At 33.1% G+C, this 15731-nt stretch overlaps 2 protein-coding genes and 4 non-coding genes across 6 annotated transcripts; all 6 read right to left on the bottom strand.

Annotated features, from left to right (window-relative positions):
- Window positions 1-1124: 1124 nt before the first annotated feature.
- Window positions 1125-3576, bottom strand: LOC112039164 (large ribosomal subunit protein eL32z). Its single transcript, XM_024072010.2, has 4 exons — window positions 3443-3576; window positions 3211-3314; window positions 1560-1741; window positions 1125-1466 (listed from the first exon to the last, which is right to left on the bottom strand). Exons 2-4 carry the CDS (start codon window positions 3298-3300, stop codon window positions 1337-1339), a joined length of 402 nt encoding a protein of 133 aa, XP_023927778.1. The 5' UTR covers window positions 3301-3314; window positions 3443-3576; the 3' UTR covers window positions 1125-1336.
- On the bottom strand, window positions 2155-2239 carry LOC112039200 (small nucleolar RNA Z196/R39/R59 family). Its single transcript, XR_002885961.1, has one exon. It is a non-coding gene; the product is annotated as a small nucleolar RNA Z196/R39/R59 family (small nucleolar RNA).
- On the bottom strand, window positions 2352-2428 carry LOC112039199 (small nucleolar RNA Z195/SNORD33/SNORD32 family). The gene has a single exon (XR_002885960.1). It is a non-coding gene; the product is annotated as a small nucleolar RNA Z195/SNORD33/SNORD32 family (small nucleolar RNA).
- Window positions 2491-2573, bottom strand: LOC112039205 (small nucleolar RNA U31b). The gene has a single exon (XR_002885964.1). It is a non-coding gene; the product is annotated as a small nucleolar RNA U31b (small nucleolar RNA).
- On the bottom strand, window positions 2901-2982 carry LOC112039204 (small nucleolar RNA U31b). Its single transcript, XR_002885963.1, has one exon. It is a non-coding gene; the product is annotated as a small nucleolar RNA U31b (small nucleolar RNA).
- Window positions 3577-5331: 1755 nt separating the features above from the next.
- On the bottom strand, window positions 5332-13814 carry LOC112039163 (probable U3 small nucleolar RNA-associated protein 7). Its single transcript, XM_024072009.2, has 6 exons — window positions 13399-13814; window positions 13159-13294; window positions 12603-12721; window positions 11369-11436; window positions 8377-8425; window positions 5332-6504 (listed from the first exon to the last, which is right to left on the bottom strand). The coding sequence occupies exons 1-6, from the start codon at window positions 13606-13608 to the stop codon at window positions 5473-5475; spliced, it is 1614 nt and encodes a 537-aa protein (XP_023927777.1). The 5' UTR covers window positions 13609-13814; the 3' UTR covers window positions 5332-5472.
- Between the last annotated feature and the right edge of the window lie 1917 nt (window positions 13815-15731).

Genomic DNA, 15731 nt, shown 5'->3' with positions numbered 1-15731 from the left:
TGACAATGGGTCCCTTCACCTACGAAGTTTGGGTAGCCTCTTGGGTCTTGTTTATTATTCCATCATGTCTTATCATGTATCAAAGATGGGCCCTACTGCCTGCCATTGAAATGGCACTCTAGTAACTTGTGCATGACACTGAATCTTATGTTTGGCGAGCAAATTCCTCCAAGACATTACTTACCTTGCTTAGAGTGTTTCATTATCCACCTCGCAAGTATGGACCAATCTTGGACTAAGATAAACCTGAATAGGCCTAAATTGTTCCGAGAACGGGCCGACCTTTTTTGCCCACCCACAATAATATTGATCTTTATTGACTTACTCTTTTTTTGAAAATTAAATATCACACTAAAAATTAAATTAATCATTTTAATTTCTGAAATTTGTAAGTTGTACTTATTTAAAATAATATTCTCCTAAAAATTTCGATTTTTCTAAACTGAACCAACGTAGTGGTAGGAAGTACTTTTCTTTGTTGTAACAATTAATTGATTGTTGATATCTATAATCAAATATAAATAATTTAATTTCTAGGTGAGGAGAAGCTATTTGATATCAAATGATATTATATCAACGGTATTAAAATCCAATAATTTTGAGACATGTCAATAAAAAATAACAAACTCACTAACAATTGAAAGACGTGTTATTAAGTAGTTACTAAACACGTCTCTCATTTATTGAATTTTGTTTATTGGATTTTAATTTGGATGACAAGAAATCAATAATATTACAGTATAGTTCTAAGGCATAAATTATTTCCCAACGTAACAAGCTATGAGTTGTTAACCATTTTACACAAATTGATAGACCCACCATTTTTTCATCACTAATCACACTCTACCATGTAAGAGTTTTAGAGCTATAAGTTGCGAAAAAATTTGTGATCAAATTTGCGTATAGGGTTTATATTAAAAATTTCATAGTCGCACCAAAATGAATTTCATTACCAAATTTAAGAGTGAAACTCCGATTATTAAATATAAATGCAACAAATAGAAATCCATAACTTTGATAGAATCTTAGTAAAGATCAATTCTAGTGAAAAATATGATACATAAGCAACATAACATTGAATTCTAATCTGAACGCAAACGGGTAGAACAGGTAAAACTGTAAAGAGACCTTACTAACAAAGCTATATATTTCAAGAGATTCTCAAATGGAATAATAACACAACTCTGCCATAATCTGTTGTAAAATAGAATAGATAACCTAACATTCTTGTCAGCAAGAGTTACTTGGCAAAAATATTGAAAACTCCATAGAAGTTCACAGTAATAAAAAAAAGCTCACTACAAAACATAATCCAACAACATTACGGATTTTAAACTCATTCATCTTCCTGGCTGCGCAACCTGGCAAGCTTGTTGGTCACAACAACATCAAGCTGGGCGGCTCTCTCCACAATCTCCTTCCTCTTCCTTGTGGAGATATTGTGTGCAATCTCAGCACAGTAAGTCCTGAAAAATAAGGAAAATTCCAACATAAGCACATAAGCTTATATAGCCACATTGACAATGAAAAACTGATTGCAAGGGCTGCCTTCACTTTACCTGTTGTGCATCATCAGTAGCTCAAGCTCCTTCACATTGTGAACAACAAATTTCTTGAAACCATTAGGAAGAAAATGACGAGTCTTCTTGTCTGAACCATAGCCAATGTTAGGCATCAGTGCGCATCCCTTGAACTTCCTTCTTACACGAGAATCAATACCCTTTGGCCTACGCCAGCTTGGCTGTCAAAGAAGCACACAACCAAAGTAATCAGTACAAAGTAAATCCACTCTGTATCATCAATGCAAAGTAGTTTCAACCAAAATTATTAATGTAAAGCAGTTTCAACCCAAGCTAACAACATTGGAGACCTTTTTTTTTTTTTTTGTAAAAAAGAATGAGGGAGGAAAAATGTAAACAGGGTTATAGTAACAGGAAGCTAATGAGATATCAAGCTCACTGTGTCGCAAGACCTGTAAGTAAATTTATCTATGCCCTATACACGAAATGCCCAGCTACCGCAATGCATAAAACCTGGACATTAGATACCATGGGCAAAACAGTTTACTTCTTACAAAACAAATACAAATATACTCTTCCAAAAACAGAGGTACCCAATAAAACACAAGAAAGTCTAAAATCCTTGATCTACAACTGCAACCTCAGCCGAAAGATGGTGATATTTATTAGATAATCATAGATTTGTCAGAAATGATAAACAGTTTGCATCATTGGTTGCGCAGAAAAATATCTTCAATGAAGCAATAAATATTAGAAGGCAATTCACATAAAATTACATAATAGGAACTAACTAATTAATAATTAGATAAATACAAGTATTCTAATTTGCAACAGAGATCAGATGGTAGTGCATGTATGTATTCATCACAAAGTTGCAGTAATGATGGTTAAACATCATCACATCTCATTGCAAACAGAACGAAAACCTTTATTCTCAATATAATAACAATGACAGCTTGAAAAGCAAATGGGATCAGACAAGTTTAATCATTATCACCATTTTGCATCAATGGATGCAAGTAAGACTGGGTGTCAAAAGGTAGCATCATCTCCCTTAAAAAGTCAATAAATCAAATGCATAAAACTTATTTTTATGCCCAAAAAAAAAAAGTAATAGAAATGACATACTATCTCATCAAATCCCATATAATTCATCCCATATAATTCTCACTTGAACCAACTGAGATATATAGGCTGTAAATAAAATTATACGGAAGAATCAAACAACAAACATTGACTAAAGTGACAAAACTATCTAAACCTTGTAAAACATACAAGCCCAGATTAACTGATTTAACAGAAAGACAACAAAAAAACATGAAATAACAAACTAACTATAACACTCATTGTAAAACCAAACTAGTTAAATTTAGGTTGTTGGAATCAGATAACATGTCAATCACCACCCTGCATCTTGATGATGCAGGTAAGACTGGGGCGACAATAAACAATCATCATTTTCACCATGAAACCCAGTTTTAAAAAAACAAAACTGAAAACAACCCAAAAAACAAAACAAATAAACAAACCCATTAATCTAATAACATAATAGAAACTACCCAGAAAGCAAAATTTGGAATTGATTCAAAAGAACCCATCAAATTTTCAAACTTTGCTATAAAAAAACAAAAAGATTTCACAAACACATAAAGCAAAACAACGCATCTGAATGTTTTAGAAACCACAATACCTTGACAGAGATCTTGCGATCACACTGGGGCCTCTTGAAATGCTTGACCCTCTTCTTCACGATCTTCTTTGTCAACAACGGAACCGCCATTTTTGCTCACCTTTCTGAAAGATTTCCACAATAGAGAATTGTATTAAGCTCAGATTCAACAGAGTAATAAACATAATATGAAACCTTAAACACAAAATCTCTAACGAGAGAGAGAGAGAGAGAGAGAGAGAGAGAGACTCACAGAGAGAAGTAGGGTTTTTGCTTAGCCGCCGAGTTTGAGATTTTTGCTGAAGCGTTATATAAAGCAACAATGGAGGCTATATAGGTTTAGGGTTTCTCATTTTGGAGTCAGACAATACGGGTCTGTTTGGAAGCTGGATAATGTTATTCTACTTTCCTCACAAACGGATTTGGGTTTGCCCCAACGGGTCGGGTTAACTCCTATATTTCACATAATAAAAAATTAAAGAAATTTGAGATTTTTTTTTTTTTAAGTATATAAAATATGAAAAGGTAAAATACTTTGGTTTCTAAACTTTACTAAAAAAAATTCGTATCTAATCTTTAAAAGTTTCTTTTTTTTCATATTCTTAAATTATTGAAGCGTTTGCTTTTTATTCCTAAATATTGAAAATATCTACTTTTTGTTTTTTAACTTTTTCAAAATTTTTATTTTTTGTCTATAAATTATTTAAAAAAAATATTCTTCCAATTTTTTTCTAAATATTTTTTAAAAAAAATCTTTATAAATTTTAAGGATAAAAAAGAACTTTTTAAAATTTAGAAAAAAAAATAGTAAAGTTTAGGAACCGAAATAGTATTTTATCTAATATAAAATAAACTTGATAGAATAATAACTATTTTCTTCCAAATTTTAGCGAGAAAGACTTAAGCATGGTAGGATCATGTATGGGATGTGCAATAGGATTATGTGTTTTTAGCCAAGTAAATTAAAGAAGTAAAATAAGAATCTTAGAAAGATAATAATATTTTGTAAAAATAAAAAAAGATAACTCGAAATATGTATTACACATATCTTATTAAAAAAAGGACTTTTAAAACATTTTAATTTAATATATCTCATATATAATGAATTTACATAATAAGTTTTAGCTATTTTTATGTAATAAGGATGACTAGAGAAAATTTGGTACAAAAATTGAAAATAAATAAATAAGTAATTACAGCTTTTTGCTATTGTTCTTTTAAATAATGTTTCATTCCCTCTTTTAGTAAAGTTATAATTTTTTTAAAAAGAAAAATAAAGTTGAGAATAAACAAACTCACAAATTAATGATGTTTTGATTGATTAACTATTGTGAAGGTCAACATTATGTCATATGTGACACAGTAGAAAAAAACAACCAATGTTTCTACTTAAAACCTTTAATAATTTTTAAACCATAGCAAAAACAAAGTATTTATAGTGTAGATGGGTTTTTTCTTTTAACTTGGTTTGTTATTTTACTACACAACCATAGTTATTTGTAAACTCCAAATTTTTCATACCAACCCAAATTTTTGTTTTGGTTCATCGGTTTGGCGGTTCTCATGAGGTCCGGTTTGATGGTTAAGGCTACAATATCTATGAACAACTAAACTTTTTCTATACTAATGATCTTGATACTCCTTAACATTTTCAATGAAGATTTTTAACATTCGAATCCCTTTGCCTTAATTAATATATATTAAATTTTTAAAAATGATGTTTAAATTCTAATAACGCAATTTATTTGGGTTAGCATTTGATTGAAATTTTTACTTACCCAAACCAGAACAATCCAAGTTTCCACAAAAAAATAAAAAGAAAATTTACAACCTAACCCAACATATTACTTTAAGTTGAATAGAATATATATCCACATCCATCCAGCCGTGATTGCAGGTGATGCTGGCAATTTTCAAAATGACACATATATCAATCTGAGTTAGCCGTTAGGGTGGAATTCACTTGGCCTGACAGCGGCAATTTATTTATTTATTTTGGTACGGTGGAGGAATAGAGAATTTGAATCTTAAATGTCTTTGTTAAAAACATTAAGAAGTGTCAACCAATTGAACTATAAGATTCTTAAAAAATCAGCTTATAAGTAAAGAGGATTGGTTTTTTTTAATAAGGACTTATGAAGATGAAAAACAAAACAGCTTATAAATATAAATTAATGATTAAACACAACAAAATTTTCACAAATATAGTAAAACACAAACAGGAAGAGAGGAAATAAATTACAGTGGTTTAAGAAAAAACTAAAAGTGACTAGACTAGCAAAATCATGTTGCAGCTTTCTTACGAGCAAACCGTTGCAAAGATTTTGGAAGCTCAACTTCCTCGCTGATTTTCTGCTTCTTTATAGATAATTGTCCATCTTGCATCTGTTGTTCCAAGAAAGGCCTTTTAGCTTTAGCAATAATCTCCTGTCTCTTTTTCAACTTCTTACTAGGCTTACTCCTCCCCTTTGTTTTCTTCTTCATGTTGATGCCGTCCTTCACAGCTTCTATGGTAGCTTCCATTTCGGCCTCTATTTCCTTCTTTGTTGACTTCTCTTTCTTCCTTGCTGTCTTCACTGTACCAATCTTTGTAGGGTCTAGCATAATTGTCTCAGGTGGAAGCTTGTCAAGAAGAAGGTGCACTTCCTTCTCTCCCCTCTGTTTGCGTGTTTCAAATGGATTAGCCACCCAAGAATCAAAGTTGGGTTCCCCAGATCCTGGAATAAGAATACTAGACCAACCCATGGAGTGCCCTATGCCTAGAACATCTTCATATGGTCGAAACAAGAAGTTACTTATCTTGTAACCTTTCACCATTGAATGATTCATATATCTGCTATAATTCTGAGTTCCTGAGAAATCAGAAAGAACCTGTACAAAAGAACCAGTTCCACATGCAAGCAAACCCTTCTGACTGAAATCTAATGTCTTTGCGTGTCCTGGTAAAGTTTGGAGAACCTCAAATTTCCTCAAGTCCCAAAGCTTAATTTTCCTCTCCTTCCCAGCTGTGGCCATGAGATGGCCATTAGGGTGGAATGCCAAGGCGGAGACAGGCCCATGATGACACAGCATCTTGACTAGAGGAGCAGAGCTGGTAGGCTTCCACATGGTAACTGTTCCACCAGAATGACCCAAACCAACAACCGCATTGTAGGGATTCACCTGCATCACATCAGTACGGCCTAAACCAGTCCGGATATTACCTATCATAGCACCCATCGATACATCTTCATAATGGAGCTGCCCGAATTTGTTTATGGATGCCAAGAGAAAGTGATTTTTCAGAAACTGAAGTTTTAACACTGCACCTTGATCCTGAAAAATTGATGTAAAGTCAGTTATACTGCACCTCCAATCAAATTTAACATCCAAAGAGAGTTGACATCAAAACATCAGGAACTCCTTTGTGACTTTCAATCTAGAGAAAACCATTGAAAGTGAGCTGCACATGTATGCGTAAACACGTGGATTCTCAGTTCAAGATTAAAGCTGAGGAACTGATAAGCCTTGATCATAACACTGAATAATATAGAGAGTGGATCTATGAATCTGTCCCATTGCTAGGCATGTACTGTGTTTATAGCATGTTCAACCTGCCCACGCATTTGATTTAGACTCCTGAACAAATGGAGGTACCATGTGGTTCAAATTTAACATCCAATGAGGGTTAACATTAAAACATCAGGAACTCCTATGTGACTTATAATCTAGAGACAACCATTGAAAGTGAGCTGCACATGCATGCGTAAACATGTGGATTCTCAGTTCAAGATTAAAGCTGAGGAACTGACAAGCCTTGATCATAATACTGAATAATATAGAGAGTGGATCTATGAATCTGTCCCATTGCTAGGCATGTACTGTGTTTATAGCATGTTCAACCTGCCTACGCATTTGATTTAGACTCCTGAACATATGGAGGTACCATGTGGTTTATGTAAATCTAAATTTTGGTTAGAAACAACTAAATGAAACTGCTACCAAATTTAGATAAAAATAAGTGAAACTTTGACTCATCATCTGCTTTTAACTCAGCCACTTCAAGAAAGGTCTCATTCTAAGAAAGCCCAACAAAGTTTTATGAAGCTTAACACTACAATTGTTTGGAGTGGGAGTGGGGAAAAGGGAAGGGGTAGCAAAGCCAAGAAAAAATAATTGAAGTAAAAAGAGGGCTAACAAAAACAGAGACATTACTACTTCTCAACACGAAGCATCAATTGAATACATAAACAACAATACACGACAGGTGATTCACCAAAAAGAGTTTGATGGACCTGTACTTAAATGTTCCAGGTGGACATGGCTTTACTGCTGGCTTGGTTTCTCACTACATTTTTTTAATCTAAATTATATATAACACCCTCTAACTTTGATCTGTTTTTATGTCCTTCCTTTAATTTTATTTTGTTTTTTCATTTCAGTCCTTTTCCATTTGTTTCCAATGTAGTCCTTCCATTCACTTCTGTCCAATCTGCACTGTTAAGTACATCAAAACAACATTGTAATGGGAAGTGAAAGATACTAAAACTAACAGTGAGATTGGACGGAACTAAAAGGAAGAACTAAATTGAAAACAAATTAAAGGACTGAAAAGAGAGAGAGAGAGAGAGAGAGAGAGAGAGAGAGACTTAAAGGACTGAATTGAAAATAAGTTTAAGTTAGAGTCGTAGTTTATAATTGAGCTTTTTTTTTAATATGTATTGGATATTTTACTAGGTAACCTGCCTAATGTACATAAGATACTTGAGTGTATTAAACCATCTATTGGATCCACTAAAGAAAAAGAAAATGATACACAACACAAAACTAATTAATTTATGAAAGAAGACAAGGGAGAAAGATGGAGCATTTCTGATGATGCTTGTCTGATTTACTATAAACTCATATGAAGAGCTCAGCTTCAAATGCAGCTTTTATTGGTTATTATAAATCCATGCAGAACACTTTGGATCTATGTATACTCCATACACTACACTTCAAAAGTTAAGAAATTTTTTATGGCATATTAACACATACACACAGGTAAATCAACCTACATGGACAAGATAAAAGAATGCGGAACCTGTGACTATCAGAGTAAAATGTTTTTAACTCATTCTGGGCAAACAACTCCAGCATACACACAGAATCAAAGAGCCTATTATAGCTTAAAAAGACACACAATTCATTCCAGGGTAGCATACTGACCTTTAGGCAGTGAGCCTCTATGCCCTCTTGGCCATAAATATATGTATACCTGTCATAATTTAGAGTGGTTAGCTATTCAGATATAGCTTCAGAATGCTGTACAAGAATACTAATCAATAAATACCAAATAAGAGAAAAGAAAAGAAAATTTGATACAACATGTTACAGAAATGTTCAAACCACAGGACAACATGTGTAACTTAAACGCATAGCCTTAAATTTTTTTTTCCTTTTAAAGCAATGACCGATGGAAACACCTATTTATCAAATCGTACTAGGAACTAGCTATTGACAACCACAAGGCATGGTAGAATATGTTGAAAATAAGGATAGATAAATTTAATGGAAAGACAAGGACACAACCAGAACATGTTAATCAATGAAGACTTAAGTTGGACCCAGCCAAGAGCTTTGTAACTCAACTGGCACCTCTTGATGCTTCCAACAAAAACATCTAGGGATCAAATCCCCCCACCCCCCAACCATCGATGTATTAAAAAGACTTAAGTTGGCCCCATGAGGAAAAATGTCAACAGCAAGGAGTTGGCAGGTCATGAGTTACAAAAACCTAAACAAAATAGATGATCCAGGCTTCAACCAAAGATCTAAACCCAATGTTATAATATTAAAAAATAAAAAAAAGGTGCTTGTTGAGGCAGGATGACAATTCAACGAGTATAAAAGCTTGGTTAAGAGCAACTGAAATTAACTATCCCAATGCAGTAGGTTCATCCTTATCTCAAACAATATGACCATAAAATAAAACTGATTTTTCGCTTACAAACAACCATAACAAAAGCCTTAATACATAAATAACAATAAAGCACAGAACGATGCTCATTCATAATCAAATTAAAATATGCCTTCAACACAGAACGACGCTCATTCATAATCAAATTAAAATATGCCTTCAACAAATGTGTGTGTGTGTGTGTGTGTGTGACACACGCACTGAGATGGTCATAAACCCACAACCTCACCCTCCACTAAGAATTTGCAAGGGATGGACATGTCAATTGAGCTAAAGCTCATTGGCACATCTTCAACAAATTGCTTTGCGACATGATGTCTTCAAGAAATCATGTCGCAAAGCAAAACATGATAGCGGTGACAATCACAGGCCAATACAATGACAAGTTTAGTCCAAGATTGGAGAAAAGCAACAAGAATAAATTATCATAAGGCAATGGAGGTGAAGCAAGTAGTAACCTAAACAGCCAAAAAACATACTAAGGGTATGTTTAGTAGACTGTAATAGACATTGTAATATAATAGTGATTTCTATGATTTAGCAATTCAATAATTTGGTTATGTTTTTATTACAGGAAATAGTCGTTCCTCATGAATAGCTATTCTTTAAAATGAGGAATAACTATCCATTTCTAAAAGGGTTGTAATAACTATTTCTTAGTAGGTGTATTAATTTCTAAAATTAATATATTTCCAAATAAACAAACTTTCCATAATACACATAATAATTATGAAAAAAAAAATTCATAAAAAATTAACTAATCTCTCTTTCAAATTAAAATATATATATATATATATTATTTTTTAGGAAATATAATTATATGAGTAAGATATTTCCTAAAATATATCTTAAGTTTGATTTAAAATGTTTTCATTCCATTGTCTTCAGGTTCTATTATTGTGTTATCATCAAGCAAATGAATAGTAATAAAAATTACATTACAACATTTTGTATTCCTTGTAATACCTATTCCTATTCCTATGTAATTACCATTAGGATCTATCAAATGTGCCCTAATTGTAGTGCTTGATCATAAATATTGGTTAAAATTCCACAAATGGCAACAAACAAATAATATCATGCCATTCAAAAAAATAAAATGAGATTAGTTCCTTTTCATGCAACCACACAAAAGAATCAGCAAAATGAGACCCAAGAAGCCCAGTTCAAAACTAGATTAAGCGGGTTTAGCAACCTCTCAAAATGTTATTGTTAGAATTATGGGTTAAGTGATTAAACTCATCATTTCCTAATAGCTTAAACTTTTGGGAAAATCAATAATTTAACATAGTATCAGAGTAGGAGATCCTGAGTACGATCCCTGTCTTCATTCTACCTCCCATTTAAAATGTTAAATTCCCACTTGTTGGGTCTCCACTTATTAAGGGGAAGTTTAGGCTCACAAGTGAGTAGGAGTGTTAGAACTATGGGTTAAGTGATTAAACTCACCATTTCCTGATAGCTTAAATTTTTGGGATAATCAGTAATTTAACATAGTATTAGAGCAGGAGATCCTAAGTTCGATTCCTTTCTTCACTATACTTCTCATTCAAAATGTTAAATTCTCACTTGTTAGGCCCCTACTTATTAAGGGGAAGTTTAGGCCTACAAGTGAGAAGTAGCATTAGAATTATGGTTAAGTGATTAAACTCACAATTTCCTTATACTTTAAGTTTTGGGGACAATTGGTAATTTAATAGTTATCAATTAGTCCAAAGATAAAAAGCAAAACAAAGGACATGTCATTCATGAAATTAAATTGAGATTAGTTCATCTCTGTGCACCACAAGAATCAGCATGATGAGAAAAACTTCAAATAGCATATATACTTCAATTCCACTTTTGAAATGAGAAAAACTGAATATCATGCTAGAACCCTATATTCTAATAGCTAAGATGACTTTAAGGTGGAAGTGGAACCATATAATCTGTGTACCAAATTAGATCCAAAGTATAAGGTTTCAACCATATAAACACATGCATCTATATTATATAGGTTTTCAACCATATAAACACATGCATCTATATTATATAGGTTTTTTTTCCTTAGACAAGTTTTGGCCCCAAGAGGAGGAGGAAGGGTAGATTCAAACTAGTGAACTTCACTTCATGACGTATGGTCCTCAACTGATTGTGCTACCCCTTGAGGTGACATCTAGATTTTATAGATTTACCATGTGAATGTTCAAATAACTTAATTTAATCATGCAAACAGTTCAACTCTCAACAAGAAGGGCATACTTTTTCTGCACAGCAGCAAAGAAGGACTGATCTTGCAAGAACACCACATCACGCACTGTTTCTCCAACCTAAATAATCAACAATTAGTCAATTAGTCTAATCTTGCAATCAGGGGTAAAAGTTGACATACAAAATACGTAAACCAGAAAAAGTCCAGGAAAAGCATAAATTTGGTTATCTACTTAATTTTGTTTTCTTAAGAAATCCCTTTTTAACCTTAAATGAAAACTATCTCAGTTTGGCATAACCCACATCCCCTAAGTACAAAGAACAGCGACATCCCAGACTAACAATCAAAATTTATCACATTGTGATCAGGGAGGTCTACCTACAAATTATATATCACAGATATGAACTGAAATTGAATGAATAAAAATTCTAACAAATATTCCTACAATATTCATGCTATTAATTGATCATTACCAGTGGTGTAAAATATTCTTTTGTTATGAACTTGAACCACATGAAATAATGAAAACTACATTCAGAAGCCAAAGAAACCTCGCAAATATGCACATCTCAAAGCCCCAGGCACTTTATCAAGAAGCACAAAAACTTGAGGCTACCTGGGCAGCTGGACAGTTTTTTCTCTTTTAACCAAAAAACTCGAAGAGATCTCTCACAATGACCTCGTTATCTCGAGGTTTTATCACTCACCCCTTTGTACGAGGCTGCAGAGAGCCAGACTCTATTATAGTGTAAGGGAAGGATCAAGCTTGAATGCATTAAAACTTTTTTTTTTTTTAATGATTGAAAATAATTTCATTCATAAGAAGAAATAGAACAAATCAAAACATGCAGCTTGCCTCATCCATAAAAATCTCAAATTCAAAAGAGCTACAAAATCTAAAAAAGAAGACAAAGGATACTGCCTAACGCGTTCATCCTCTTTTTTCTTTTTCTTTTTTAATTATAATTAACATGGTCATCCACTCATATAAAGACCACAACATAATTTGCTAAATTACATGTATAGGCCATTCAACACCATAAATTATCTTGTCAAATAGTCCACAGCGCAAACAATGCAGTTGCCATCCAAATTTTCAAGGAGAGGAGGTGCCACTTAAACCGGAGTTCATTGGCCTCATATTTTGATACTTTTAAAATTGCAAAAGAAGAAATTGTTAACAAATATATAATCCCAGCATTCATATGTCACTAATTAAGGAGTTTCATCTATCTAGTTGGATCTCCTAAAGGGCCAACTCAATCTGTTAGGACCAGGGCATACCTGAATTTCTCTTCTTGGGATCATATTCTTCATGTCTACAATGGCCAGATGACCCTTCCGTCCAGCAGCAGCCATATATTGACCATTTGAGGTAAAAGCAAGAGTGTATGGACTAAATTCTGCACTTGAAGGTGAAAAGACACATATAATTAGTTGAATACGACCAAACTAAAGAACAACTTCATCATATGCTTCTAATGAATAGACAAATTTGAGGCAAGGGAATCCAATTTCATTATTTAATATTTATCCACAAAAAAACTGCTCAAGCAAAACAAGTAAAACTTAGGTACAGTTAGTTAGATGTTGTACCGTAGGTTTCCCAATTAAATTCAACCAAACAGTGTTGTCTTTTCCTAAGCACAATTAAATCAAACCATGTGTTTCACTGGTCAATACAACCACATTGTTGAATATTTAATCGGGAAACCTAAGAAACCGTACCTAAAGTTTTGCCACACACAAAAAACATACATATATATTTCTTAAGGCAAGTCAAAACTAGAAAGAAACCATGTACAAATAAAAAGTACTTCATCAAAAATCAAAAGTAAACCTGGTAAAATAACATCATGTTGATTCCTGGAACTGGAGATATCGACTTCGCGCCTAATATCTTCCTGTTTGATTCTCCATGTCTTCTCTACCGGACCGTCCGCCTCCAAATACCCTCCCTCACTCGGCATAAGCCACTGAATCATATACATACATACATACATACATACAGTACACCCACATCATCATTTTCACTAATACAACAACAAGAAATAGAGAGAGAAAAGAGAAAGGTGCAGACCTTTTCATACTTAGCAGCGGCTTTAGCAGAAGCTCCATGCAAAAATTCTCGATGGGAAAGCTGGCCCTTCAGTTTTTTATCTTTCAAATCGTCGAAATTAGCGGCGCCGCCTCTGAGGTATTTCTTTACTTTCAAATCTAAGTCCTCTGATATCTCCTCTTCCTCCGTCTTTTTCTCCTTCTCCTCCTTAGTCGCCTTCACCACGCTCATTTTGATTTTACAATAAACAAACAAACAAACAAACAAAAATTACAGAGAGAAGAGAGGAGAGGAGATGGGTTTTAGCCGGTTAGACCAGATGTTTCCGCCGCAGGTTGGTGGTTCGGTGGTGGCTGGTGATTTCGGTTGCTGTGGAGAGATAGAGAGAGAGAGAGAGAGATGAGTTTTAGTTTTAGGGGTTTATGTGGGTTTAGGTCAGAGAGAGAGAGAGAGAGAGAGAGAGGCTTAGGCTTAAGGTGGGCTAGTTGGATTGGGCGGGCCAGGGGCTGTTTTTCTGTTTGGGCTTAAGGTGGGCTAGTTGGATTGAAAAGGTGAAAGAACGTATTTTTATTCCCTAGGTGTTCGTTCAGTAAAAATTAATTTTATTAACTTATTTTATTATTTAATTTATTTTTATTACTATTTATAAGTTTTAGTGTATTATTTCAATTAACTTTTACTTTTATTTACAGTAATTTTAGTAAAAATTTTTTAATTTTAGCAAAATAAGCGAATCTCAAACAAATCCTAAATCTAGATCAGTTCAGTAGCGGATGAGATTATGTCTTCCTAGGCTAGCAAACTATGAATTAGATATATGATAACAAGCAAGAGAGAGGGATTAAAAAAAAAATCTACTTAAGATATTCTCCTTGATTCCCTTTTTTTTTTAATTCTTTTAAGATCTATGTTTGTATTTGTTTTCTTATGTTTTATTTATTTATTTATTGATTTTCATGAATAAAATGTAACACTTCTACAAGTCACATACTATTGGAAGTGTTTTTCTTCTGGTCAAAAGGTGCACTGAATGAAAGATGGATTTTGCATGAAAGTTATTGTCCATTGGCAAGTCAGTTTAGCTTCAAGCTTCCTACAGATTATATGGGCAACGTTCTTCAAGTATGGGTTGACACTATTGTTAAGTATGAAAACTTGAAGAAATTTAAAGGAATTAATGATTATGTCAATTCCACGAATTGATTTTTTACCTATCAACAAGTAGGAAAAAGAAAAACTAGGTAGTTTATTTTCTCTAACATTTTTCTGTACCTTCTTTTCGTTTGGTCAATATTTTTTTTAGTATTAGTATTCTCACATGTTTTCCTAATCTGTTTCAGGGAGTGAGAGGAAGAAGATTGATTTGAAAATCCAACATAAATAGTTCACTTGAAGTGTGTAAATATGCCCCCTGCGTCTTGGATATCATTTATCACACTGCTTCAATTACATTCAAATGTCTAATATTTTCATTTTCCTTTCTCAATGTCCTCAAACAACTCTGTTACCTTCTATAAATTTTAAATTGAATTTAGTCGTGAATTGCAACGTTGTTTATTATGAATCTTTTTTTGATAATGTTTCTCACGTGCATTGCAGAGCACACATCTACAACCAAACTATGTTGAAATAAACCCCAAATCCAAAAAAAATAAATAAATAAATAAATAAAGAAGAAAGAGATGAGATAAGAAGTAATTAAGGTGAAGAGAGAGAAATAGAGAGAACATGAAGAGAGATAGAGAGATCGTAAACCAAATAACTAACCTCAAACACCATTTAAATGCCTTTACCAAACAACCCCAAATATCTCTCTTATGAAAAAAAAAAAAAAAAAAACCCTATGTTTTGATAGATACATAGAATTTTTAAAACAACAATAGATTTTTTATGTAGATGAATTTAAATTTCAAATCTCTTATTTGAGAGACAAAATATTTTGAAAATATTGAAGGTTACATATCAATTGTACGAACCGCATTTTAGCTTTGCCTAACATTCTTGACCATATGTAATGAAACGATATGAGAGTTTACCGTTGCATTCTTTATGTTTATTTATTCATTTATTATTATTATTTTCATTTAAATGTTGATGTTAATTTTTTAATATTTATTTAAAAATTTATAATTAATTTTGTAAACTATATTATGCTAATTGTGCATGTGACGTCAGTGCACTAACCAAACCAAATTGACTATTACCTAAATGTAGAGATCAAAGTAGCATTTTTGGGTTTGGGTTTTGGTTTTGCTGAATGCAGAGGTTAGGTGTGGTGCTGTGCATGGGCTTTTTCATTTGGACCTCACAACTCGCAAGTCCCACTTGGACTTCATTGCCATTAGCAAGGCAAG

This window comes from Quercus suber, unplaced genomic scaffold (assembly GCF_002906115.3).
Source record: "Quercus suber isolate HL8 unplaced genomic scaffold, Cork oak 2.0 scaffold_1138, whole genome shotgun sequence".
NCBI classification, from domain to species: domain Eukaryota; kingdom Viridiplantae; phylum Streptophyta; class Magnoliopsida; order Fagales; family Fagaceae; genus Quercus; species Quercus suber.
This window is presented reverse-complemented; position numbering and strand designations above follow the sequence as displayed.